Consider the following 25,031-nt stretch of genomic DNA (forward strand, 5'->3'; position numbering starts at 1 on the left):
CAATGAATTCTGCAGACAGGCACGTGCTATACTGTCTCTCATTTGTGCAGTCTTCACTTTGACCTGCTGCATTCTTGTTGCTTGTATTGTCTCACATCAAGTATCCGCTTCCTGCATACTCTGCCTCCTCATTTACGCTCGTCTACCTGGCTAAAGAGGGTAATCTGTAGTGGTCCGTCTTCCTTAATTTAGCTAACATGTCTGAAAAACTTACCTTGTTTCATCATGTTCTTTGACTGTCCTCCTTCTTATTCTGATTTTTCTCATGTGATCTCACTGGCTGGCTACAATCCAGAATTTCTGTTGAACTAGATTTCTGAAGTCAGCATTTTATTTCAGTTGGCCATCCTCAAGGATAAAGAAACCATGTGTCTTGAACAGTCCGATTTTGTGTTTAGCAGGGTTAATCTTAATGACTTTGTTGCACAGCACCATTTCTGCAAGCTGTATTTCTTAGTGATTCCTTCAGTGTAATTGTTGTCCTATCTAGGAAGTTTCCTAGACAAAGTGTACCTTATTTTATCATATGTAGTTAATTTTCTCTCTACAGAAGACTAGTTTTTGTTTGACTAGAGGCTTAATATTTTGAGGCTGTGGAAGGGTAATTTAATTCCACAAGTCCTTTCCAAAGTGAATCAATGTCCTAAATGAATTTAAAGTTGTCTGCTTTCTGTGAACTTTTATTGCAAGGTCATTGGAACTCTGTTCATCAATCTCCCATGGCTGACTGGGAAATTTTTGAGAGGTGTGATCCTTTTACCTGCCAGGTTTTGCCTTCAACCAGCTTTTTAGCTTTTAGTTGACCAGCATTGCTGTCTTTCCCCTTGTATAAAAAGGACAACCCACCAAACCCAAAGAAACAAACAGGAGATTCTCATACATGGTATCATGAGCTCTGAACAATTTGTGTGGAGGCAAGTGGGTTTAGGTTTGTTTCTTTTGTTGTTTGGGTTGGGGTTTTTGAGGGTTTTTTTAGGGGGCAGTTGTTTGGGTTTTGTTTTGTTTTTTTTTTTTTAAGTAGTAAGCAGATGTTTCCTTCTAATTGATCTTCTTGTACTTGACCTTGGGCAGAAGATTTGCCAGACAGCTGTTTTGTTTTTACAGAAATTGATTTGCTGCTCTGATAAGTATCTTCATCCAGAACCTTTTGAGGAGAACTTCAGTCAGATCATTGCTGGGTTACTTAGGCAGTACTATCCCTTTGCTGGAAACTTTCTTAAGGGAATGCTTTTGTTGTTTGTTTTTGTTGTTGTTTCATTTGTTTCTACCCTCTTTTCCACTTCTTAAGGACTTCTTTCTTCTCAGGTGTATCACGTGCAGATGCCTGAGTTACTGTGTCTTGCTATACTTACATGAAATACATTTCACCAGTTTGGTGGTTGGGTGGTTTGTTTTGTTCTGTTCTGGTTTGGTTTTTTGCTTCTTAACTAAATTTTCAGCCTCTTTTAGCAAGATGTCGTCCTTGTCGCTGTCTTGCTGAAGCAAGGCCATAGTCTCCATTTCTAGAGAAGCACTTTTCAATCTCTTAGACTGGGTGTCATCTCCTTAGGATAGCCTTGTTTTCTGAAACTGTTGTCTTGTTTTTGTCAATGAGCGTCTTGATAATTTTTGCTATTTGGACTGCTCTCAGTTTGGAGTCTACTGTCAACTTCTTGATGCTAGAGGACTGCATTGCTTTTAGCCAGCTCTCCTTGTTCATCTTAGCAGCCAACTCTTTCTGCCTTCTTTTTACATCATGTTTTTCCAGCTTCAGCAAATGGTATCTGACTGCCATTCATGTTTCTTACAAGTCATGGTTATGCGGTTTGTACCTTTGAGACATCATTATTGTAACTAGGACGATTTTGGGGAAGTTATGCTAACTTCATTCCTAGTGGACTTGACAGAAAACATAGTCTTGATATATTGATGTGTTCTGTCCTATTTCATGTATTTATTATTTTTCTTTTAAAAAACCCCTCTTTACAGCAGTTTGATAGATGACACAGTTTGCTTTTCCTTCAGATTATTTGAAGAATTATATGAAGATCATGGAGACACGCTTTCTCTGCAATATGGAGGTTCTCAGCTTGTCCACAGAGTAAAAACCTACAGAAAGATAGCTCCATGGACTCAACATTCCAAAGATATTATGCAAACACTCTCAAGATACTATAGTAATGCTTTCTCAGGTAAATTTAATTTAAAGTGCTTTCTTTTAAGCTGTTATTTTAAAAGCGTTTTGCTTGTCATGTTTCAATAATCCATACTGTGATCTTATGACAGACATCCTTTCTACTATAATTTCCAAATAATTCAGTAAAATCTGATTGAAATCAAATGGGTATTCTGGTTTAAAATATTTATATCCTATGCAAATGCATGTTGTAGCATGCAGCCTTATTTGATAAAAGTGAACTGGTGTAAGAAGTATTTAGAAAATGTACACATGTAGCGCTGAAATTGCCAGTGACATTTGTAGGTCAATAGAGAAGCTGTTATAGAGCAGTTAAAATGGTGGACAGAATGCCTTCAACAAATGTAAGGAAACTGGTAAATCTAAATCTAAACGCAAGTAGAAGGCTTCAAGTGGAGTATTTCTTGTGATGTTTCTGGGGACTTCAACCAAAAAGAAAGCTCGGATGCACATAATTGTTCTGTATGAATAGAAGCTACTAACTGTTGGATTTGTGGTAGAAAAGACAAAATTAAATTAAAAAACCAAGGTCCACTAAGTAAATAAGCTATTTTTCGAGTTCAATAAATTCTAAAATATTAACTTACTCCTTTACTAGCTTGTATCAGTCACATATAGTGTTCTACTTTGTTCTGGACAAACAACATTGCTAAGAGAAAACTTTCTCTTTGAAAAATGCTGAGCCATACCTTATGCAAAATAACTAAAAAAAAACCCAAAACCCATTCTTGGTGCTTTTAGAAGTCATGAGAAAGATCTAAAAGAATGATCAAAGGACAGTCTAAGACATGTCAGGATGAGAAGCGTTGAGTGCTGCTATGTTCTAAATATTGTGTCAGACCTCTATTACTCTTTTTTACAAAAGTTGCATAGCCAGGGAAGGAAGTAGCTTTTTTTCTTTTTTCCTAGTAGACTGCAATTATTTAAAAACTGTGTGAACTTTAAAACAGTGAGTTGGACACTGGCTGGAGGTACTTCAGTAATCTCTAGTTTCTTTGGCTGAAGTTATTGCTTTTGTTAGTGACAATTCTGTTAATGTAACAAAATGTGAGAGCACAGCATTTAAAGTACTATTTCTGAATGTAATCAGTGGAATTTGTGTGTCATATTTACCCAAATCAAATGAGAAATGGAGAGCTTGTTTATTTCAGTGATATGGTCTCTTTTTGTTTGCAGTGGCAATAAGGTACGGCTTCATCAATTCTTAGGAGCCATAGGAAGCACATGTGCAGTATCACCTGTACTGATAAGTACAAGATGGAACAAATCTCTGAAGCTGTTCACTTTTATGCCAGACACTGAAATGGTTAGGTGGATGCTTGAGCTAAGTTCTAGATCCACGTTTGGGGTTATGGTTGGCTTGCAAAAATAGTCACAATATGCATATGTTTTAGTAATAAAATAATATATTCTGAAAAAGATGTTACAAAAAGAAGAAAGAATACAGAATTTTAAAAGTCCATCTTGTCACCTGAGCCAACTTGTAGCTGAGTACACAAACAGACGTTAGTCTTTACTCAAGTCAGTATGAAAAATGAGACTTTCGTAAAGGTGCTGCACGCTCCCCAATTTACTTATGATTTTGGTATTTGATCCCATTTAGGTCAAATATTTTTGGTGCTTTATGCATTCCTTGCGATTAAAGATGGCATTGTTGAAATTCATTGTTGTATTTACTGCATTTTTAGTATGAAATTTTAAAAGATTAATTTCAGTGAAATGTAAAGGTTCACTGTTCAGCACTGCCTGTTCAGGTGGCATCTGCAAGCCTGTTAATGTGACACATTGAGAGAGAGATTATTTTATTCTTGAAGTTTTCTCAGAAAGCAGAGATGAAGGAAGCATTTTTAGAACAACATTCTGATTTGCTATACTGCACTTACTATTGTTAATATCAATCATGTATCCTTTATAATACAAATAAAAATCTGAGGGCTAGCCAGTTCATGAGCCAGCATTTCCTCATGTTTCTGATCTGAGAAACCTCTTTTAAATGCTTATGAATTTTATCTACCAGTAGTAAACACTCAGAAAATTTTAGCGATTTGCTTGAAGTCATACAATATATCAGATTCAGAACAAAATTACAAGTGGCCTGCTAACAGTGCCTCCTAAATAAATCACTTAACCACACTTGTTCTATTTGTCTATCATTAAAAAATACATGATTCTAAAAATAATTTGCACTTTTAAGAAAGTGGTTTCATCTGTTGACCTCAAAGCTCTTTGGATAATCACTACTACTTAAGCTGTACAGATGAGATGATGACGTGTGTTGGTTAAGTGACTTGCCTGGAGATGCTAACTCAGTAGATAATACTTGGACTTGTCAGAAAGACAACTTTGAATGCAGTTTCACCCTAGTCCATGATATGTGGCTTAGGGTTTCCATAGATTTTCTGTACCTATGAATTTGTAATATGTTGCCTATGTAATAGAAGAGTGAAGAATTAAAAAAAAAATGTTCTCAGGATCAAGTTAGTGACAAGCTTAGAAGAAAACCAAGGTTTCCTCCTAAAAGTATGGGACAATTAATTTTATGGTAACTTGAAAAAATCTTACAGTTTTAGGCAAAAATTCTGACTTTTCTTTTTCATGCATGTTTTTAATTCTAGCATTTGAAAAAAAAGTAGACGGTGCAGTGTAGTTTGGAAAGTCAACTGTTTGAAGTACCCTGGTTATAAGCAAGTGAGTTTTACCAGGAAAAAGAACATCACCCAGCTAAGAATTAGGTGTTCCTTCAACAGCCTCTCTGGCAGGCTTTCCGATTAGTTAAATTCTAACATTTTTTTCATTTGTGATTGTCAGAGAAATTAGGAAATAGTATTCCAAATAATATTCTTTTAGCTTTTATGCCCTTTAGAAAGTGATGTGATGTTGCAGACTTCAGTGCTAGAGTTGCAACATGCATAATAAGCTTCTGGAATCTGGAATAATCTATTTATCCACAAACAGGACTGGGCATAGTAAACTACCTTGTAGTGTTGTATGAAAATAAACTTAATTACTCTAACCTTTTAGTCATGGGATGTTGTAGTCCCAATTGTGTTGAATCTCTCATGATTTAGTAATTTGTCATGTAATGCAGTTGCAAACTCAGATTGAGAGCAGTAGATTATTTTAGGGCAATTCAATTAGATGGCCCCTTCAGTTCCTGTTTTCTCAAATGGTCTTAAAAATGTGCTAGTATACACGTACATTGCAGTATCTTTTGAAAAATCAGTGCAGTCTTTCTACTTATTTGTACATAATTATAACATTCGTTGCTAACAGTGAACGGAGAAAACCTATTTGCTCTTTTGTCTGTGCTCCATAGTGCATTGACACATTCTTATTTATTTTTGAAAAGAGAGATTTTTTCTATCTAGATAAGAAAATTGATCCGAAAAGCTCAATATCCTGTTTTCTCTGGCCAGTGTTTCAAAGAAAGACAAAAGCTTTCATTATTTTTGTTCAAAATTAAGTCATAGAATTGTTCAACCCTTAAAACAAGGTGGGGGAGGATTGTCACCTTTCAAGTTAATTATCTGCTTCCTCAGTCACATACATATTTGTGCCTGCTTGAAGATTATGCACAAAGTATCTTTAATGTTATGGTTTTTTACCTACTTTGAAGTTATGAGTTGACAAGTAAGACAGTAGAAAGACATTTTCTGATCAATGTCCTGTATTTCTGTTAAGTTTAAAACACAATCGCACAACTGAAACACTAAATGCAAAAGAGAGTTTGAGTCCTTTTGCAATGTAACGTTTAACAAGTCTTTTTTTTTTTGCTGTGGAAGAAAGGTAAGAATGCTTTAATGAACTGCTGCTGCAGACCGTTTCAGACAATGAATTCATTAGTTTGGTTGGTATAAGTTTAATTTCAAGCTGGTTTTCACAGAACAAATTTCACTTAGTTTTACTTCCTTTTAGCATCCATCATATAAGTAGTGACATAGTTTCACTGAATTATCTTGTTTTACTCTAATTGTTTTACAATTATTTAATTAACAATTTCAGTATACCTTCTGTTCCTGACAGGTGAAACAATAGTAAATGAACAATGGAGGCCCATCTCTGCTTTTAGCTTTCAGAAGTTATCACCAAATTTAACCTATTTGCTCATGTTAATTAATTTTGTCTTTAGGGCTCCTCCAGTTTCTGTGCTTAAAGTAGAGAGCTTGTCTGAGTTTCGTTCAGTGCTTTCTTTAAAACACTAACTAAATAACTTATCAGGAAGAAAGAGTACATGTTATTGCTTGTGACTTTTCCTTTCCTTTTAATTCTTAGTGTTCTCAGCAGGGCTTTTTTGTTTATTTTTTTCCAGACCTTTTTACCGAGTTTTACGTAGCTTTCTTGCACTGTTCCTGGCCTTCTTCATTCTCTCCTTATTTCTTGGTTAAAATGTGATGCTGTTTTGCAAAAACAATATGGCCTGCAAGCCATAAGGACCTACATGTGCTTTTGAGTATTACTATGTGGAAGAGTTAATGTTTATAAGTTGATCCTCTTATGAAAATTGGGAAGGTGAGGAGCAAGAAAGAAGGTAAAATAAGTATCTTTTTGGAGGAGTGCTCTTAAGGGACAGTTAAAGTATCTGGAGGGAGTATGAGTGAGTAGAAAAGGAAGAAATAAGCTGGATTCCAGATGAAAGGCCCCCTAAGTAGGGAAGGGGAGCCAAGCAACATCAAGAGATTTCCCCTTTCTTTCCCTTTTCCTGGTGCCTTGCCCCGTTACACCATGTGACTGTTTATACAGAAGATCCCATTTCCAAATATTGACCTCCACATATGCACACTTCTGTAAAGTACTGCACTTTTCTATAATCCTGTTGTCACCAAATTACTACCTAGCACTTCATTTGTCAGCTGCTTGTGTCTTAATTCCCTGTAAAAATATGATATGTTGCACAGAGGGACGAGGCATTTGAATTCTGAGAAGGAAGTATTAACTTCCTTCAGTGGCCAGGAACCAACTTTGTCCTTGCTGTCATACCACTGCTTTGTGGATTCTGCCTATTTTTTTACCTGCTTTCTGGCATACTGAGACTTCAGTTTGTCTTTTCGATGCAGTGTGTTGCTAAAGGGACACTCAACTCTCATAATACTCTTTTTGAAATGTGGAGAGAACCGAAGGACTAACACTATCTGTTGAACTAGTCTGAGCTATTCCTTGAAGTCTAAACAAGAGTGGAGACGAGACCTTTCCACTTGTTAATTCCTCAGGGCAGAAACAGAGCTCAATTCTCCACTTGTTCCCCTATATCTGAAGATCCTTGGTGTGTAAGCCTTCCTCTGCCCCTACGACTCTTGCTTGCAAAGCTGTCTTGATCACAGTTCACCATCCCCAATCCCTCATCTGACTCCAGCTTTTCTTCCTATCTGTTGTAACTCATCCTGTCTGCCACTAGGTAGCAAAACATGTAAGTTAACAACAATATTTCTTGTCATGCTTCATCTACAGTGGTATGTAACGACTGGATTTTAGCACTTGTTTTATTTAGTTTAGTGAAGCTTAGAATATGGCAAGAAAAAACAATTATTTAAACCAACAGGGAAAAAAGTCCAAATTAGTAAAAGGTGTTTGTGAAGTTTAATCATTTTACTATGTTTTGGCTAGAAAAACCCAAAGAATTCATAATTTGTGTGTTATGTGGGAAACTTGTGTATGGTATGGATACCATTTAATGTCATTAAATCATTCTTCTGTTGTTTAGACTGCAGTAAATTCATCATGATATGTCTGATCCCTGAAACATGCATAAATACATGCATATGCTGCATGCATACACATATATGCAGAGGTGGGAGATGGAGCTGCAGCGTGAGGTCTTACCTCTGCAAAGCATCTAAGCAGAGAGCTGCTGCCTCGGCTCCTGTGAGGGAAACCAAGGAAAGAGGCAGCACTGGTCTGGCAGAAGGTCAGGTCTAAATGAAGTTTCGATACGGTCCTGGAAGCCCAGAAGGTCCCTGTAGAAGTCATAGGACGTACACACTGTCTGTGAGGAGCAAACATAAAAAGCAAATGTCTGAGTGGGCCTGAGCTCTGCAATGTTCCTGGCGTTAAGTGTACCTCTTGTCTAACAGATGCAGACAGGCAAGATTCTATCAATCTCTTTCTGGGAGTATTCAAGCCTACAGAAGGAAAACCTCATCTCTGGGAACTTCCCACTGATTTTTATTTGCATCACAAGAACACCCTCAGTCTGTCACAGACCAGGCGAAGGTACTTTGCTGTTCTGTTTTTTTGTTTTGTTTTGTTTGGTGTCATTCTAACAAATTTTTAAAAATACATATTGTTAATCAAGTAATTTGGTCAATATGTCAAACTTGTTTACTCTTTTTTAAGTTTTTATGAAAACTTAAAAAAAATAACCTTTAAGAAATTGCTAAAAATGTTGGATGTTGGTGTTTTGAAGGATTTGCTTTAGTATGTTATTTTCCTGTTGTATTGAAAAAGGAAGTTTCATTTCATATGAAATTCTATCCTTCGGTGTGAAATGCTTCACTGTTTTACCGAAGTACAGTTACCACTCTCTCATTAAGCAATATACAGGTGTATTTTGATGATCAGATTTATTAAGTCGTTGGATTTGAGATCAGGTGATAAGAGTAACATTTGGGGCGGTTTTGTGTGTAATGCACTTAGTCAGCAGCTGTGCATACCAAGAAGCCCATGATTTTCTACCTTCCTTTCAGCCATGCCTAGCCTGTTCTGAAGACTTTGTCTTCATTTGCATTCCATTGTAGTTGCACGGTAATATATAGAAGTAATAGAGCTAAAGCACAAAAATTGTAAAGTAATTTGAGTGCTTCACAATGTGGAATGATTTTCTTCAGGATTATAAATACTGTGTGTTAAAAAAATAAATAAAAAAATCCATTTTAATAATAAGGACAGTAGTGGACTTGTTAACTATATCATCTCTGTCAGGTATTTCGCTGTTTGTATCTTTGTTCATTCTGTGAGTCTTAAAGCTCTGTGTCACAAATGGTAGATCTAAATATCTGCATAACATATTTTTGTTTGGGGAAAACTGCAAGTGTTTAAACAGTGCGTTTAGTTCTGTTGGCTGCTTAGTCCATTAACCCATCGTGGCAGCTTGCATGGGATATGACTGTTTCTAAATTTCAATCCTTTTGTATTGTCTCCTGAGGCTTCTATTGCTGCTCACTCATATCAGCCGTACAAACAAGTGTTATTACATGAAACATGCAATCTTAATTTTATTGCCTACTGGTTCCAAACATTATTGTATGTCAAAAATTAATTCAGCTGATACATCGCAAATATATGAATGTCCTAGTCTCCCTTTCAGCTGTTACTCTGTTAAACAACTGTCTCTTATTTGTCACAGATACTGTTCTCAAATGAGGTGGAACTTTAAAAAAAAAAAGTTAATATTCTTCATTTACTTGTTAGTTAGATTTACCTTTCATAGAATCATAGAATGGTTTGGGTTGGAAGGGACCTCAAAGATCATCTAGTTCCAACCCCCCTGCCATGGGCAGGGACACCCTCCACTAGACCAGGTTGCCCAAAGCCCCATCCAACCTGGCCCTGAACACTTCCAGGGATGGGGCCTCCACAACCTCTCTGGGCAACCTGTTCCAGTGCCTCACCACCCTCACAGTGAAGAATTTCTTTCTAACATCGAATCTAAATCGACCCTCCTTCAGCTTAAACCCATTCCCCCTTGTCCTGTCACTCCACTCCCTGATAAACAGTCCCTCTCCAGCTTTCCTGTAGGCCCCTTCAGGTACTGGAAGGCTGCAATTAGATCTTCCCGGAGCCTTCTCTTCTCCAGGCTGAACAATCCCAACTCTCAGCCTGTCTTCAGAGGAGAGGTGCTCCATCCCTCCGATCAGCTTTGTGGCCCTCCTCTGGACTCGCTCCAACAGAATTCTGGCCAGAATTTCTTTTGAGCACTTATAATATACACCCCAGGTGTTCTCTCATGTGAACAAAATGACCCGTCCATGTAATAAGTAGTTAGGTGAAAAAAGCTCCTCCAAGTAATTTTTTGTTTCTACCAAACTATTGGACAAGTTTTTTGTGTAACTTCTTCCTGCCTCTCTGTGCAGTGCCTCTTTTGGATTCCTTGGGCACAGCAGCAAAGGAAATAAAACTCATCATGAAATCAAGGATCTAGGAAGAGAAGGAAGATGTTGTTTCCTGTCACTGAAACTTCTTTTGACTGTCAGTGCTTTTTCTATATTGTATTTGCCTCTCCATCAGAAAGAACAGATTTCATAATGAGTTTCATATATTTTATGTAATTTGCGATTCATGTGAAAGGACAGGGAGTATGGAAAAAGGAGACTTTCTGTTGTCACGTTACTTACCATTTATGCAAGCAGCAAAACTGGGTACGTCTGCATAGTTTCTGAAGGCACTGGAGATAATGGCTCGCTGGCATGGCCTCATCCAGTACTTCAGGAAGAGACGGGACCGTCAGGCCCAACGTATTCCTGTCTGAGACATACGCAGTTCTTGGAATTGAAGCATGTTGCCCTGCCCGCTCGGCACTGTTTGCGAAGTCCCACTAACAAGTCTGTCTCCGGGCATGGGAATGCACCCATTGCTTCAGCTCCAGATGGCTGCATTGACATGAGTAGGAAATAACTGTGTTAATACTCCGATTACAGCCCTCGCAGTATTGTGAATATACACGTATTTGAAATAAAAATCAATGAAGATTAGTGTCTTTTCATCCCAAGTAATGAAACAGAAGAAACTATGAGAGTAATTTAGAGAAGAAATTACTGTGCATTTGAGAAGAGAAAATAAAAATATTTAAAAATGAATGAAAGATAAAACATGCTTTATTTTATGAATGTTGCTTGACTTTTGTTGTTTTTCAGAACTCCTGAATAAGCTTCCAGCAGGGCTTAGTTTTGCTGTTAGCTATGCCAGCATAGGGCAACTGTCACATCAAAATGTATTTCTGTGTCTGGAAGTCAGCTGCTTTGACAGCCTTCTGATTTTAATATCATTGACCTTCATTTCTTCATACCCTTTTCCTAAATTTTAGGATGTGAATAACAAGTGGTGGGTGGGGTGGGGGTTGATGCTTTTTTTTAAAGACCAGAACAGGAGACATACATAAGTACCTTCTATGTGTACTAAGACCTTAATTTTCAATACTGTAGAGGTAGGCACCTGAAATGTATTTTGTTTAATGAAAGAAACCCACGCCTCCCTCCGTACCTGTATCGAGCTTCATGTGTTTAAGTTCCATGGCCTGAGAGCAAAGTAGTAGGACAGGGGCCTGTTGAAATCCTCCATCCAAGGATAATTTTTTTCTTTCTTCCACGCTTGAATTATAAAGAAATGTTTACTAAAGTGACGCTGTGTGATTGGGTAACTCTTATGTGCAAACGCATAGACTGGATACAAGCTCAAATGTTCTGTATTGTGTGTCTGTTTTTCCTGTACAGCTATACTTACTGGTGGACCACAGGTGTGCTAAAGCATTTACCTCTTCCTTTTGATGAAGGTAGGAACTATATTTGCTCCTTGCCTTATAGAGTACCTCAAAACAGAAGTTTTAGTCAAAAAAGTTCTTTAACTGTTTTAGATCCCAAATCTGGAAAAAAAAAAAGTTTCCATAACGATTGCCAAATATTTTTTTTTTTTTTCCCCCACAATGAGCTATGATTTTTCAACTGCAGGATGTGAGAGATACCTAATAGGCTGAAACTTGACCTCCATATGTTTATGTGCTAGGGCATGCTTCTTTTTTTAAATTTTTTTTTTCTTTCCCCTTACCTATTAACACGTATTTATAGTCTATGCTGGTGGTTACATTCCTGTTGCAGATGACAGGGTATAGCTTGCGTATCTTATTTCTCTGGGATACTGTGGAGCATGTGTTATTAGGAATTGCCATCATGAAGAGAGATGAAATTATGTTGGTTGATAATGCATGTTTATTAAAGATGTGCTGTGCATCATCATCTTCATATCATATTTTCTTGTCTTAGAGGGGAAATAGCTGTAGAAAAATGCCTGGTAGGGTGGCTAGGTAAGCAGGTTACTGTTTGTTTAGATTTTTGCAGAGTCAATCATTGTTAGTAAAAAGATTATTTTTTTTTCTTTTCCCCAGTGACATGCGCTGAAAACAGACGTAAGTTGACAGTGAAGAAATTCCACAAGTATGAAGAGGAAATTGATATCCACAATGAGTTTTTTCGGCCATATGAGTTGAGCAGTTTTGATGAGACCTTCTGCTTGGCAATGACCAATTCTACACGGTATATTGGGATGTTTTGTGACTATAAATCCTTAACTGGAAGTTGATTTGCTGTCAATTGGATGTACATTTTATTTATTAGGTTAAATTGGTGTAACATGATAGGTTTTGTGGAGTGTTGGTTGTTTTTTTTAAGCTTCAAAATAAACAAACTTCTAGAAAACAAAATCACAATACTAAAATGGAAATGCTACTCTAAAAAAAGTCTGTTAAGATAGCACTTAAATTTCCAATTATTTTTCATTATGGGGTGCTGAATGTTTAAACACTTGAAGGCTGAGAAATGAGCTTTTCTCTGTGGACTCAGATCACAGAGGCTACCTTCAAAGCAATTGTTTTATAATTGTTCTGCTCTCATTTTACAATTGTTTTCTTCAGTTCATCAGCTTCACACACCTGGGCAGATAATGTTTTGGGTTTTCTTTGTGGTTTGTTTTTTTCTTTTTTTTTTTTCTTCTTGTGTATTGGCAGCAATCAGCTGGATATTCTAAGCATAATCTGAATCACGTTTTAGCTAAAGACTTCCAGGCAGATTATGTTTCATGTAGCTTTTGGACCTAATTTGAATGTTGGCAGCATTTTGAAAACAGCATAGTTGTGTTACAGGGCTTCTTCAGCCCAGGAATGGAGCACATTGCTCCAGCTTCCTTGGCAGGTGGTAATGTTTGCAGCTGTTTATGGGACTAAATAATGTAATTGAAAGCTTTTTAAATACCTAAGGGGGTTATATTTACGTTAACTTGTTGTGTTGGGTTTGCGTGCAAGGTTTTGGTAGTGGGGGGGCTACAGGGGTGGCTTCTGTGAGAAGCTGCTAGAAGCTCCCCCTGTGTCTGACAGAGCCAATGCCAGGTGGCTCCAAGACGGACCCGCCACTGGCCAAGGCCAAGCCAATCAGCGCCTCTGTGATAACATATTTAAGAAGAAGAAAAACACTTAGAGAGAGAGAGCTTTTGCAGCTGGAGGGAGGAGTGAGAAGATGTAAGAAACTCTGCAGACACCAAGGTCAGTGCAGAAGGAGGGGCAGGAGGTGCTCCAGGCGCCGGAGCAGAGATCCCCCTGCAGCCTGTGGTGAAGGCCATGGTGAAGCAGGCTGTCCCCCTGCAGCCCATGGAGGAAGGATGAGGGGGTGTAGAGATTCCACCTGCAGCCCGTGGAGGACCCCACGCCAGAGCAGGTGGAGGCACCTGAAGGAGGCTGTGGCCCATGGGAAGCCCACGCTGGAGCAAGCTCCTGGCAGGACCTGTGGAGAGAGGAGCCCATGCCAGGGCAGGTTTGCTGGCAGGACTTGTGACCCCGTGGGGGACCCCACGCTGGAGCAGTTTGCTCCTGAAGGTCTGCACCCCGTGAGAGGGACTCCATGCTGGAGCAGGGGAACGATGAGAGGAGTCCTCCCCCTGAGGATGAAGAAGCGGCAGAAACACCGTGTGATGAACTGACCATAACCCCCACTCCCCGTCCCCCTGTGCCGCTGAGGGGGGCAAGGTTGAAGCCGGGAGTGAAGTTGAGCCCGGGAAGATGGGAGGGGTGGGGGGAGGTGTTTTAAGAGTTGATTTTATTTTCTCATTCCTCGACTCTGTTTTGCCTAGTAATAAATCAGATGAATTCCCTCTCTAAGTTCGGTCTGTTTTGCTCGTGACAACAATTGGTGAGTGATCTCTCCCTGTCCTTATCTCAACCTACAAGCATTTCGTTATGCCTTTTCTCCCGTTTGGTGAATGAGGGGAGTGACAGAGCGGCTCTGGTGGGCACCTGGCCTCCAGCCAGGCTCAACCCACCACACTTGTAATGATGAATTTAGAACTTGATATTTCTTTTTATACTGATTTTTTTTTTAATTCAAAGGTAGATGTTAGAGGTGATTCTTCCAGAAAATTTAAAAAAAATTATGTGTTGAACTTCGCTCAGAAACAATTTTTCCTTTCTCTTTTGCCAGAGATTTTATGCCTAAGAATGTGGGGATTGATCCAAGTCCATTTACTGTTCGTAAACCTGATGAAACTGGAAAATCAGTGTTGGGGTAAGTCTGAAATATGAAATTTTGTTCTGGTTTCATAGTAGTGAAATTGTAATGCAAATGTATATACTCTATGTGTGTGTCTGTGTAGCATATTGTTTGTTACATAGGAAATTAAAAAAATCATTGGTGTTAGACTGTAGAATTGTACACTTTGAAAATCATATCTAATTTGAGATTTTTATTTGACACTGGGAGTTCTTTATTCAGACTTGTTTAATCTTTGCTGTTTTCTTGTACTCCTCTAAGTGAAACCCATGAGAAAATTTTATCTAGAATAAAGATACAGAGGTTGTTAAAAGTTTGATCATCTCTTCATACTAGTGGCAACTGTATTCTCTATTGGAGATGACAGGAATGCAAATATTGTTGTCTTTAAAACAAAATAATACATTCTGAATAAATAGAACATATCCTGAAATAGCAATAAATGCCAGTTTCAGCATAGTTTTTGATAAAAAATGTTATTAAAATATTTATAGATAAAATTACATAAACAATTCAGGAACAGTTATTGGGATAAATTAACATTTCATTTAGCTTCTTTTGCATCCTGGACTTGCTTTGTTACTTTATTTATTCCTTTGTTGTGTTTGATCTGCTGTATCACACAAGGGCTATGGGGACTGTTCCTCAACCAATTCATTCTCTCTTTAATGCCTCATATTAAGGAAACCTTTTGTCAGTAATGACTAAACTTGTGCTGTCACAACATTGTAAGTTCTTCTGAAAACTTGCTGTTCTGTTAAAAGGTACAAAATTGAACTGTCTTATAATAACATCCATTGTGACTTGACCCTGAGGGACTCGCTGTCAATAAGTGTTGAGAGTACACTATGCTTTATTGCTAGCAGAACCTGATTTCATGCTATTGATGTTCCCTGGGAATAAGCAGAAAGACTATTCAACAGTTATACAGTTTACCTCTGCTAAGAATTGTGAGTTTATGGGTACTTTTGAGGATAAGCTTTATTCTTCCACTTTGGTATAATGTCAGATTTTGGACTAATTAATTTGTCTCCAGATATTCCATTAAATACTTGACCCTTATATGTTTTTGTCAGACACTTTGCTTCAAGCTCCTCACTGTGATTTTTAGGGATTGTTATGAGATAGAGAATCAGCTGGATCAAAGCCACGTTCCAGGACTCTGGGTATTGCTTGTAAGGCTTCCTATGCATTGGCTGTGTGGTGGGGTAAAAGGTGGCTTCAGTCTTCCACCTTACCCATATTTAGCCCTTGGTAGAGGTGGTATCTTTGCCTGGCCCATTTGTCATCATCTTTTGATCTACTATGACATTTATGGAGGATTTGGTGATGTGTTTTCATCTGTAAGTGTTCTGGTCCCCTAGGACAATTAGATCTTGGCTGCCTTCTGAGTATGTGTTGGGAGTGGGGATGTCAGTCTTATCAGTGTTTGGCTACTTGCGCTATACTTCAGCTTTCAGAAAGGACTGCTTTTCTTGTGACCCTCACCTCATTTAGAAAAGTAGGGAAGATAACCTTAATTTTCTCTAAAAAGAATGCAGTATGTCTTCATAACTTTCTGTAAATTTCAATCTAAGGAGATGGCAGTTTCTGCTGAGTCAGAAATTAAATTTACTTGTGTTGGGTTTTTCCCCACGGCATTTGTTCCAGCTGGAAGAATTCTTCTGATATATTAATGTCCTGGGTATGGGGAATGCTTGCAGATGAAGAACTTTTGGGAGGACTCTTTCTACTTGTTTTCCTTGTGTTCCTAAAGCATATGAAGTTTAGCTAATTCACTACAGGGATAAACTGATGTATGAGACTGACTGCAAAGGCAGAACACTTTGTGACAGTCATGGTGTGCTCCACTAGAGCTCAAGCGATACTGGTGACCTCCACTCCTTTGAGGAGAACACGAGAGCCGCAACTCAAAATAACATTTGCACCAAACTGCATGCTGTTGTCAAAGCCTCTGAGCATGCTGCCGTCTTCCTTTAGGGCCTTCGACAGAGTAATTCACGCACGATGTCAGTGTATATAGGGACAGTCACCTCGGCAAGGAGGTGATGTTGCTTCCCTGTTTCCAGACTGATTTGTCTATAAACTTATTAATTACCTGCCTTCCAGTCCTTCTTCCTCCAGAGTCCGCAAAAGATTGTGGCAGTGTCTGCGAGGAAAGTGCAGCGGCCAGTAGGAAAGGATGTAGAGAACGTAAGGGTGGTACAATTTCTGATAGGTAAAGTAACATATACCTTTCAGAGCTTGTACATTTAAACCCAGCGTTAGCTTACTGAAATCTAGATGCTGTATCTTGAAGAATTCTAATAAATAAGGCACCTCTTTATATTGATTAGAAATTCTAGAGTGAGAAATATATGCTGCATAAAGAAATGTTGCTGATTAAAGAACTAAACTGAGGGGACAGGTATGGAAAAGGAAGGGAAAAAGTGTGACATTATGATTAAGATTTTTGGGCCCAAGATTAAGAAAGCTAGTGGAGCAGATAATGTTGTTAATCAGAAAGTGAATTTTTTTCCCAGATGAAACCCAAAAGATGTTATGTCTCAATGTTTATTCCTTTTTATTCATTCAGTCTGGGGGAGAGAGTTAAGTAAAAAAACCAGAGAATTGGTGGAGAAAAGCTGACATCGTCCTTTGAGCTGTCTTTAAATGCTCTGGAATAAGTAGAGATTGAAGAAAAGTAAATCAGTTGGGGGATTCAAAAGATGAGCAATAAATTGCTCCAGAGGATAGAACTCATTTCCCCCAGTAAGATTGTAACCAAAATGAGGAATTTAAAATACTTGTTGCTAATGTCTTGCTGATTTCATAAATGCACACTACCTTTCATAATAGGAACAAAAGTAATAGAGAAGAAACCGTGCTGCAGCGCAAAACAGCTGCTAGTGCTCCTCCACCTCCAAGTGAGGAAGCAGTGTCAAGTAGTTCTGAAGATGATTCTGGGACAGACAAAGAAGATGAAGGTGCTGTTTCTCAACGTTCAACTCCAGTAAAGGTGACTGATACAGGAGACAATACCAAAATGACAGAGGTAAGAAATTATTGTGGCAGGCAAGAAGGCTAATCATAGACTTAAAATTCACGTTTCCTTAAAAAAAACCCAAACCAGTAAATGTTATAGAACAGTCAGAAGTAAAGCACTGAGAAATTAAGTGAAAAAAGTCTCCTGTGTAATTTGTTTGTGTAGATATTAGTACAACTGCTTATAAAACTGCTATTATTCTTGTCTTATAATAGTGAAACACTATTTTGAAAATAACATTTTTTCAAAAAATGAAAATTGCTGTTAGAAACCTATGGCATTTGAAAGGTACTCTGGTCATGTTGCCCATTGTATAAAGCATAAAATACATGTATGTTAGTGTGTTAGTTCAGAGCAGTAGTGCTCTTCTGATCGTTGTCCCTTACCACGCTCTGGCTCATGTCATGCGGTGGTCTTGGAGCATGCAAATGGTGTTCCTTTTTGGATGAAACTAAACTGGGAGATGCTTCTCCAGGAATGTACCTGATCTACCTACTTAATCAACTTTTAGTCCATGGGAGCTAATCTGGAGCAAACCCCCTGGAAGACATGCAGTAGGGATCTGAGGTCCTGAGCACCACCTCTTTCAATGACAAATCTATTCCTTTTGAATGATGCCACCTGCCTAGGTGGATATAACTGTAAATTAATGTTCAATCTGGCTAAAGTTCAACCTGATTTATGTGAAGATTTTTAAATTGCTATTTCATAATTGTTTGGTATGACATTTAAAAAAAAAAGAAACTAACTTCAAAAACATGCATGATAAAGTTGTCACATTGGTCCTGTGCTACTGCTGCTACTAAGGTTGAAAATAATGGCAGGATAATAGTGAAATCATATCTGCACAGTCATATGAAAAGAATGCATATTCTCAGTTGTGGGCTATTAATCTTTTTTTGCTAGCATAACTCCAATTCTGTTGGAATCTCTTGGATGCCAATTTAATGAAAATATTAATTTGTATGATTATGGAAATATCTATTTTATTAATTCATGTTAACATTTCTTCAAATTCTTTCTTGTAGATATCCATTTTGGGTAGTACTGAAAATGTCTTAGCAAAAGGATATGCTAATGGAGACTATAAAAAATTTGGAAAATACTTATGTTGTTTTGGGGGGAGGGGGTTGGCTTTTTTGGGGCGGGTTGTTTTGTGTGGGGTTTTTTTTTTTTTAGTCACAGCTAATTTAAATTGTTATAGTGTTGTGCTTGCACACGTTATCACTTTTGAAGAAGCTTCAGTATTTATGACCTTAGTCAGTATAAAATATAGTGCCTGATAGGCAACAGAGAATAAAACTGCCTTTTTCTCGGCTGTAATTCAAATTTTCATTTTATTCAGTCTTTAGCCTAGGGGTGTGGTTTCTCAGATAATGGATTTTCAGCCTTCTGTACAACACTTTCTTCTTCCTAACCTTAATGAAGCGTTTTCAATAAAATAACTATGAATTCATGTGATATTAACTTTGGACAATTTGGATTAATTTTTATGCCAATACAAGTGCGTTTGTTTATGTTTATGCAAGATATTTTATCTGATAATTTTCCATTATCTCTGAATAAGAGTACCTGTTTTCAGGCACGTCAGAGTGTTTCTACATGTTTTTTTTTTTTTTAACAACATAAATCCAACCTGAAATTTTATTCTTGATTCTTACTGTTGCACAAGTTACCTCATTTCAGTTTTGCCATTTGTGAATTGAACACACTTCAAGACTCAGACCTAAGATATCTTTTTTTTTAGATTTTTAAGACGCTTAAATGAAAGATGCATGTAAACACAACATGTGATTTAAGATAGTATTGAATTTTAATGGCTTACAATTGGGTGAGCTGTTCTGATTCTTTTAGTAATGCACATGAAGAAATATTTTCCATTTTATTAGCACCTTTTCATGCATAGAATTTTAGTTATAACTTGCGTTGTTAATTTGTGGCATTGCTTATTAAAGTTGCAGTGCTGAAAAGGATTACCTATTCAGTTATGCTGAATTGCTGTGTTAGCCATTAACTTGTGTTATCGTTAATGTCTGCCTGCCATTGTAAATTTGTTGATTCTCCTCAAAAGTACAAAGTTGCTCTTAGTTACTATGTTTGAGGGCACGATGTTTATGGAAACTTTCTTTTCGGAAACCAAACATAAAGGTAATCTTAACGACTGCGTTAGACATTAGATTTTAATATGTTCACCAGCTGATCTTCATTTAGCTTGCGAAGTGTTGTTTTTCCATTACCAGGCTAAGCAGAGCATCAGATACAGGCTTTTCAAAAAATGTTTTGGACTTATTTTTCTGGCAATGGCAATTATATGTTGCGTCTACACATGTAGCTAAAAAGTTTAAAAAGAAGACCTGTAAGGAGGGTTTCAAAACTTGGTGGCTAAACTGAATAATGTAACAAGAAACAAAACAACTATGACTAGAAAAGATGATAATGTATCTAGTTGATTAAATAAGTGTTTATTTTCTAGAACTGGTAAACCATAGAAATGTTTCAGATATTTTTTTTTTCCCTCAAGTTAAGTTAAAGAAGATACTTTAATGAAGAATGCACTTAAAAGCCTACACTTACAAATATTCCATTTGATGTCTCTGTTAGCTGAACTGACAACTTCCTAGCACTCTCACCAGGGGCAGTCTGCACTTTACTGTTTTCTCATTTGTGACAATGGATTGTGTATTGTATTGTTCAAAAATACTAAAAGTTTGGGTGAAAAACAGTAGTGCGGGCTATTTTTGGGTATAAAATAGTTGATATTTGTAAGCTTATATTTTTAGGTGCATTCTTGAGTAAATATGGTTATTCCAGAATGATTGGATGTTTGGTCAGGGATTTGGATTTTGGTGGTTTTTACATCAGCAACTGCAGAGTAGAGAAAAATTGTATCGTTACACAGGCAGCGGGGAGGACATGACCCAAACAGCTAGTTCCTTTCTATTTATATCTCTCACAAGTTGATAATCAAATGCTTTTATACGTCTGGTCAGAACATATTTTTCCTAAGTTGTTCTTTGACTTTGGATCATTTTGAACTGAAAGAAAGCTTTTTTGTAGTTGACTTAGTTGCAGTCACACATCTTGTCAGTAAACCCCTCAGTGAAGTATTGCATGTGCATTGAATCCTTGTTATAGTTGAGTGACATGATTATGTAATGTATAAAATAAAAATATCGTTCAACCTGAAATTTGTAATTATTTCAGAATTGACAGCAGGAAGTGTGAAAGCAAATGTGGGAGCGTGTTCTGAACAAATATGATTTATTCTGTACTGAGTTTCAACGCAGAACAGAATTTAATACCTACATCATTATATGTTCTATAAATATAATTTATATTCCTAATATGTTGTTTTATCTGATGTTATCTTTCAAGAATCCTTTCCTTGTTGAACAAATATCTTGAATACTATTTTTAATAAAATATTTTTATTTAAAAAAGACAGACATGCACAAGCTAAGATTACTATGTATATGAGAAACTTGTTTGGTTTTGCCTGCACTTTTGAAATTATTTTCAGGTTTAGAAAGCATTCCTTGCTTGAAAGTAAACTTCTCTTTGGATGTTGTTATGGTATCCTCAGTCTGAATCTTTCTTCTTATGTTCCAGAATGTAGTGCAATCAACAAAAGATGTGTATGGAGTCAATCTTTCCGATGTTCCTTCAGAGGATGATCTCACAATATACGCTAGGTGAGATAAATTTCTGGTGGTAATCAGTAAAAAATAATGGAAATTGGCTAAATACAGCTTGTCAAAGTGCTGCCTTTGATTAAACTTATTTAAATTATAAATTGTAGAGAGATCTCTGTATATATATATCATTCTAGTTTTAAAATCAAACTGTAGTTGGATGTCTGTGTCAAGTCTGATTTCAGTGGAAGTTATGCAGATGTCTCTGAATGCAAAATTTGGAACTTAAATTGAACAAAAGATGATTCAATAGAAATACCTGTCACTTAATATAGTCCTAGAAATTAATAAGCAAATTCCATATTAGGAGTGGTTCCATGGTTCTAAGATATGTGGTCTGTGATTTTCGCATTTTTCAAATGTCGAATTACACTAATTCAAATCAGTCACAAGTAAAATAGCCTCTTCTATAAAAATGCATACAAAACAACAGAAGTTGTGGTTTTTTTATGTAATGTCTTATTCATAGAGATATGTGTTAACTGTTGCCTTTTACTCAAATTTAAATAGTTGTGTGGCTTTTAGTGTTCAAGGAAAATTACTTTTCTGAATAATATTAATCTTTTTTCTTGAAACATCTTGGCCTTTTGAGCTTGAAATAAAATATTGTGGGTTTTATAGGGAGACCTTGAGACGGTTACTAAATCTGGTATAGACTATGAGGAGAAAAGTGGTCAGAATAACTCACAGTGTAGAAGCATGGATATCTCAGTGACAGAGACTTGTACTGTAAGTTTCAGGAGAGGGAGAAGTCAGTTTAGCCCTTGCCGTTATTGGAGTTTCATGAAATAACGACATGCAAATACATGTGGTGTGTGGGTTTACCTGTCTGTGTATATATGCACAGCACTAAGCGTAGTGTGTGTAATAATGTGCTCTTACACACTGCGTTCTGCACAGCATCATACTGCCGCTTGGTCTTAATAAATGGTTTTGTGAATTCAAACCATACACACGGGAAATGAGTAAGATATGGCGTAGTGCAAGACAAAATACAGCTCCTTAGGTGGTCCAGCAAGTTCCCACTCTGTTTCTGCACATTGAGGTAAACTCTTACAACGTGAGGCAGCACGGCACCTGCAGGCTCTCCTCAGGAGCTGGGAGCTGCTGGCTTACTGTGAGCAGTTGGAGGTCAAAGTTAGTGGGCGAGCATCAGGGTACCACCTCCCAGCTCCAACTACACAAAAACTTCTGCTTTTATTCAAGGGTAACTTGGAATTTCATCCTTTACAAGACAGATTGTCATCACTCCTGCAGGAGCCGTGAACTGTCAGGTCCCCAAGAGCAATCAGCAAAGTAATGGCATGCTTCTCCAACAAAAGGCAGTGACTCCCATTGTATCAGAAATGCTGTTTCTGACTTGCTGTCACCCCAGATAGAGTGCTGGCTATGTGTTTCCATTGTTAAAAAAATGTGTAATTGTTCTCAAATTCTCTCCTCAATATGACAGAATAACACTGAAGCCAAAAAGGAACTGGTTCAAATCTCCTTTTTTTCTTAAATCAGAAATTAATTTGAACCATTTGAAATTTTTTTAACTCAAACCAAAACTGAACTGGAATAATTCAGTTATAGATGAACTAGAACTGAACCGAGAAGCTACTTATTCTGCTCCCTGATGGAGGAGATTCTTTCCTGAACTGCACTCTTTTTCTTTGAAAACTAGTCACAATAATGGGAATTCAGTACTGGAGATCAGTTGAAGAAATTTAGGTCCAAATTGAAGACCCTCTTAGTTCCTAAAGGCTTATAATGCTGTTGCCGAGAGTGATTGCTTATGCAAGACACCAGGAGTGCAAATCAATTACGTTTCCTTAATAAACATGCTGAGCGATTTGAAGATAGTACGCTTGTATAGGGTTGAGGAGGACATTTCTCGTTATCTCTGCAATTTTTAACTTCACCTATGCCTCTAACTTTGATTCTTTATTTTAAACGCTAGAAGATAGATGCCAATTTGACAATTAGCCTTTGGTATACCGGATAGTTATTGTTCTGCCAGTGGCCCAGTGTGAGCTGGTGTCTACTACAAGTCACTTTGTCAGATGAACAGCTCTGTGAAAACATCCAGAATTGCAGCTACTTCCCATTTTATAATTTTTTAGGTTGGACTAACATTCAGCCTGTTGTTACAATAGTGCCGTAAACTCCATGGGGGCTTTGAAGCTCCCTATTCATATCCTTTTCGAGACAAAAAAAGCTTGTGTTTATTTCATTTCCCTCAAGCAATGGAGGTTTTAAAAATATAACAATTGCAATTTCCTTACCTCTTTTAGCTAACAAGACATAGTGCTATTTATGGTCTGATGTGCTGATTTATGTGGAAAGTATAGATTTTACTGACATCCTTTATTACAACGTACATTGTTTGAGAATAGCAGCAATTTATTTCACAGTATGATTATAGTTGTCACTTCAAGTCTCTTTCTATTATTGTAATAAGGGGAATGGAGATGTAAGATCCCGACTCTACTTGACATCGTTGAACATGTTACCTGTTTTTTTCTTTATCAGCATCAGGGACTCGCAGATTTAAAGTATCTCAGGTTAAGCTACTTTATGTAAGCTGATCTATATTAAGTATATATGCAAATGCAAATGAAACTTATTTGAATCTGTTCAGCCCATTTTCACTGATGACTGAGATCATTTGTGTTAATTCTCATCAAAGCAGAAATCACAGAACCGCAGATTGTTGAGGTGGGAAGGGACAGGAGGCCCCTCAGATAATTTGAGGATGTACACTGCAAATCAACTGTGCATGGTGTCTTATTGCTGTCTGGTAACTTGCGTGTGTTAATTTAGGCCTTGTTTGTTTCAAAATATTGGATAATTTGAACCAATTAATAATATTTACACCTTCAGTTTGCTTTTATTTGCTTTTCAAAGCTTGTTTCAAAAGCAAGCTCCTGCACTAGCAGATCTTAATTATTTTTATTTCCACTTACAGTTCTCTTATTTAGAAATGTAAGTATTTATTCTTTTAACATCCAAAGTGATGTCGCGTGTTTCTGAGGCTTTTGTTTCTACAGTATAGAATCTGGAGCAGAAACAAAAGTCACGATAAGCTGTTCAGGAATGTATTGTTCCTTTGTCTACTGTACGTGCAATTCCATGCAATTGCTTTTGCACTGTTAATTGACCCCGTTAAAATGTAGTAAATATTTCTGAAATAGACCAATAAGACTATTTTTAAGCTAAATGGAAGCTAACTATCAAAAAACCCCCTTCCGAGTCAGAAAATTAAAGTGTTAACATCACACCTAACATCTCCTTCCATTTTCAGTAGCACAAATGTGTTGGAGAGTAAACAAGTGTGAGATAACTACATATACTTGAAACCTTCTGACTTTTCAAGTGAATAAGATTAGTGATTAACTATTTTTTTAAATTTTGCTCCAATTCATTGCCAATAAAAAAGCCATAACAGTATTTTGCATCTTCAGTGCCTTCCAGCAAATATTTGGAAATTGGGTAATTCTCCCAAAACATTGTGCTTGGAAAAAAGTAAGCTGGACTGACAGTGTTTCAGCTGAATAAACTAGATTGAATTTGGCCGAGGACTGACTTAAATCTGAAACTCTGTCTCTCCTGTTGACTTTTCCCATAGGCTATTCATCTGATTGCTTTGAAAAAGACATAGGGAGTTGACAGTGGCGAGCTGCCTATCTCATAGGAGCAGAGGCCTGTTCCTATCCCATGGCATACCAGGGAACACCAATTAATAGTCAAACCTTTTTCAAGCTGAAAGAAGCTGCTGAGTTCTCACATGCACCCCTGCAAGGTTTTAAAAATCTCTCTTGTTCACCAGAGAGGTCGTTCATGATCAGTGACTTATATAACACTTTTTCTTCTTTTTTTTTTTTGGTGTAATTTTCTTTCATTTGCTGAGTTTTGGG

General features: G+C 37.3%; 1 protein-coding gene across 4 annotated transcripts in view; it reads left to right on the top strand.

The window, feature by feature from the left end:
- Positions 1 to 25,031, top strand: part of FIG4 (FIG4 phosphoinositide 5-phosphatase) — an 82,799-nt gene that overhangs the window by 36,347 nt on the left and 21,421 nt on the right. For all 4 annotated transcript variants that reach the window (XM_054820544.1, XM_054820543.1, XM_054820545.1 and 1 more), the window contains 7 exons: positions 2,005 to 2,171; positions 8,245 to 8,383; positions 11,599 to 11,657; positions 12,267 to 12,414; positions 14,347 to 14,430; positions 17,254 to 17,449; positions 21,050 to 21,132. In XM_054820544.1, coding sequence (XP_054676519.1) covers positions 2,005 to 2,171; positions 8,245 to 8,383; positions 11,599 to 11,657; positions 12,267 to 12,414; positions 14,347 to 14,430; positions 17,254 to 17,449; positions 21,050 to 21,132 — 876 coding nt within the window. The remainder of the gene's footprint in view (positions 1 to 2,004; positions 2,172 to 8,244; positions 8,384 to 11,598; positions 11,658 to 12,266; positions 12,415 to 14,346; positions 14,431 to 17,253; positions 17,450 to 21,049; positions 21,133 to 25,031) is intronic.

Source organism: Grus americana, chromosome 3 (genome assembly GCF_028858705.1).
Source record: "Grus americana isolate bGruAme1 chromosome 3, bGruAme1.mat, whole genome shotgun sequence".
NCBI classification, from domain to species: domain Eukaryota; kingdom Metazoa; phylum Chordata; class Aves; order Gruiformes; family Gruidae; genus Grus; species Grus americana.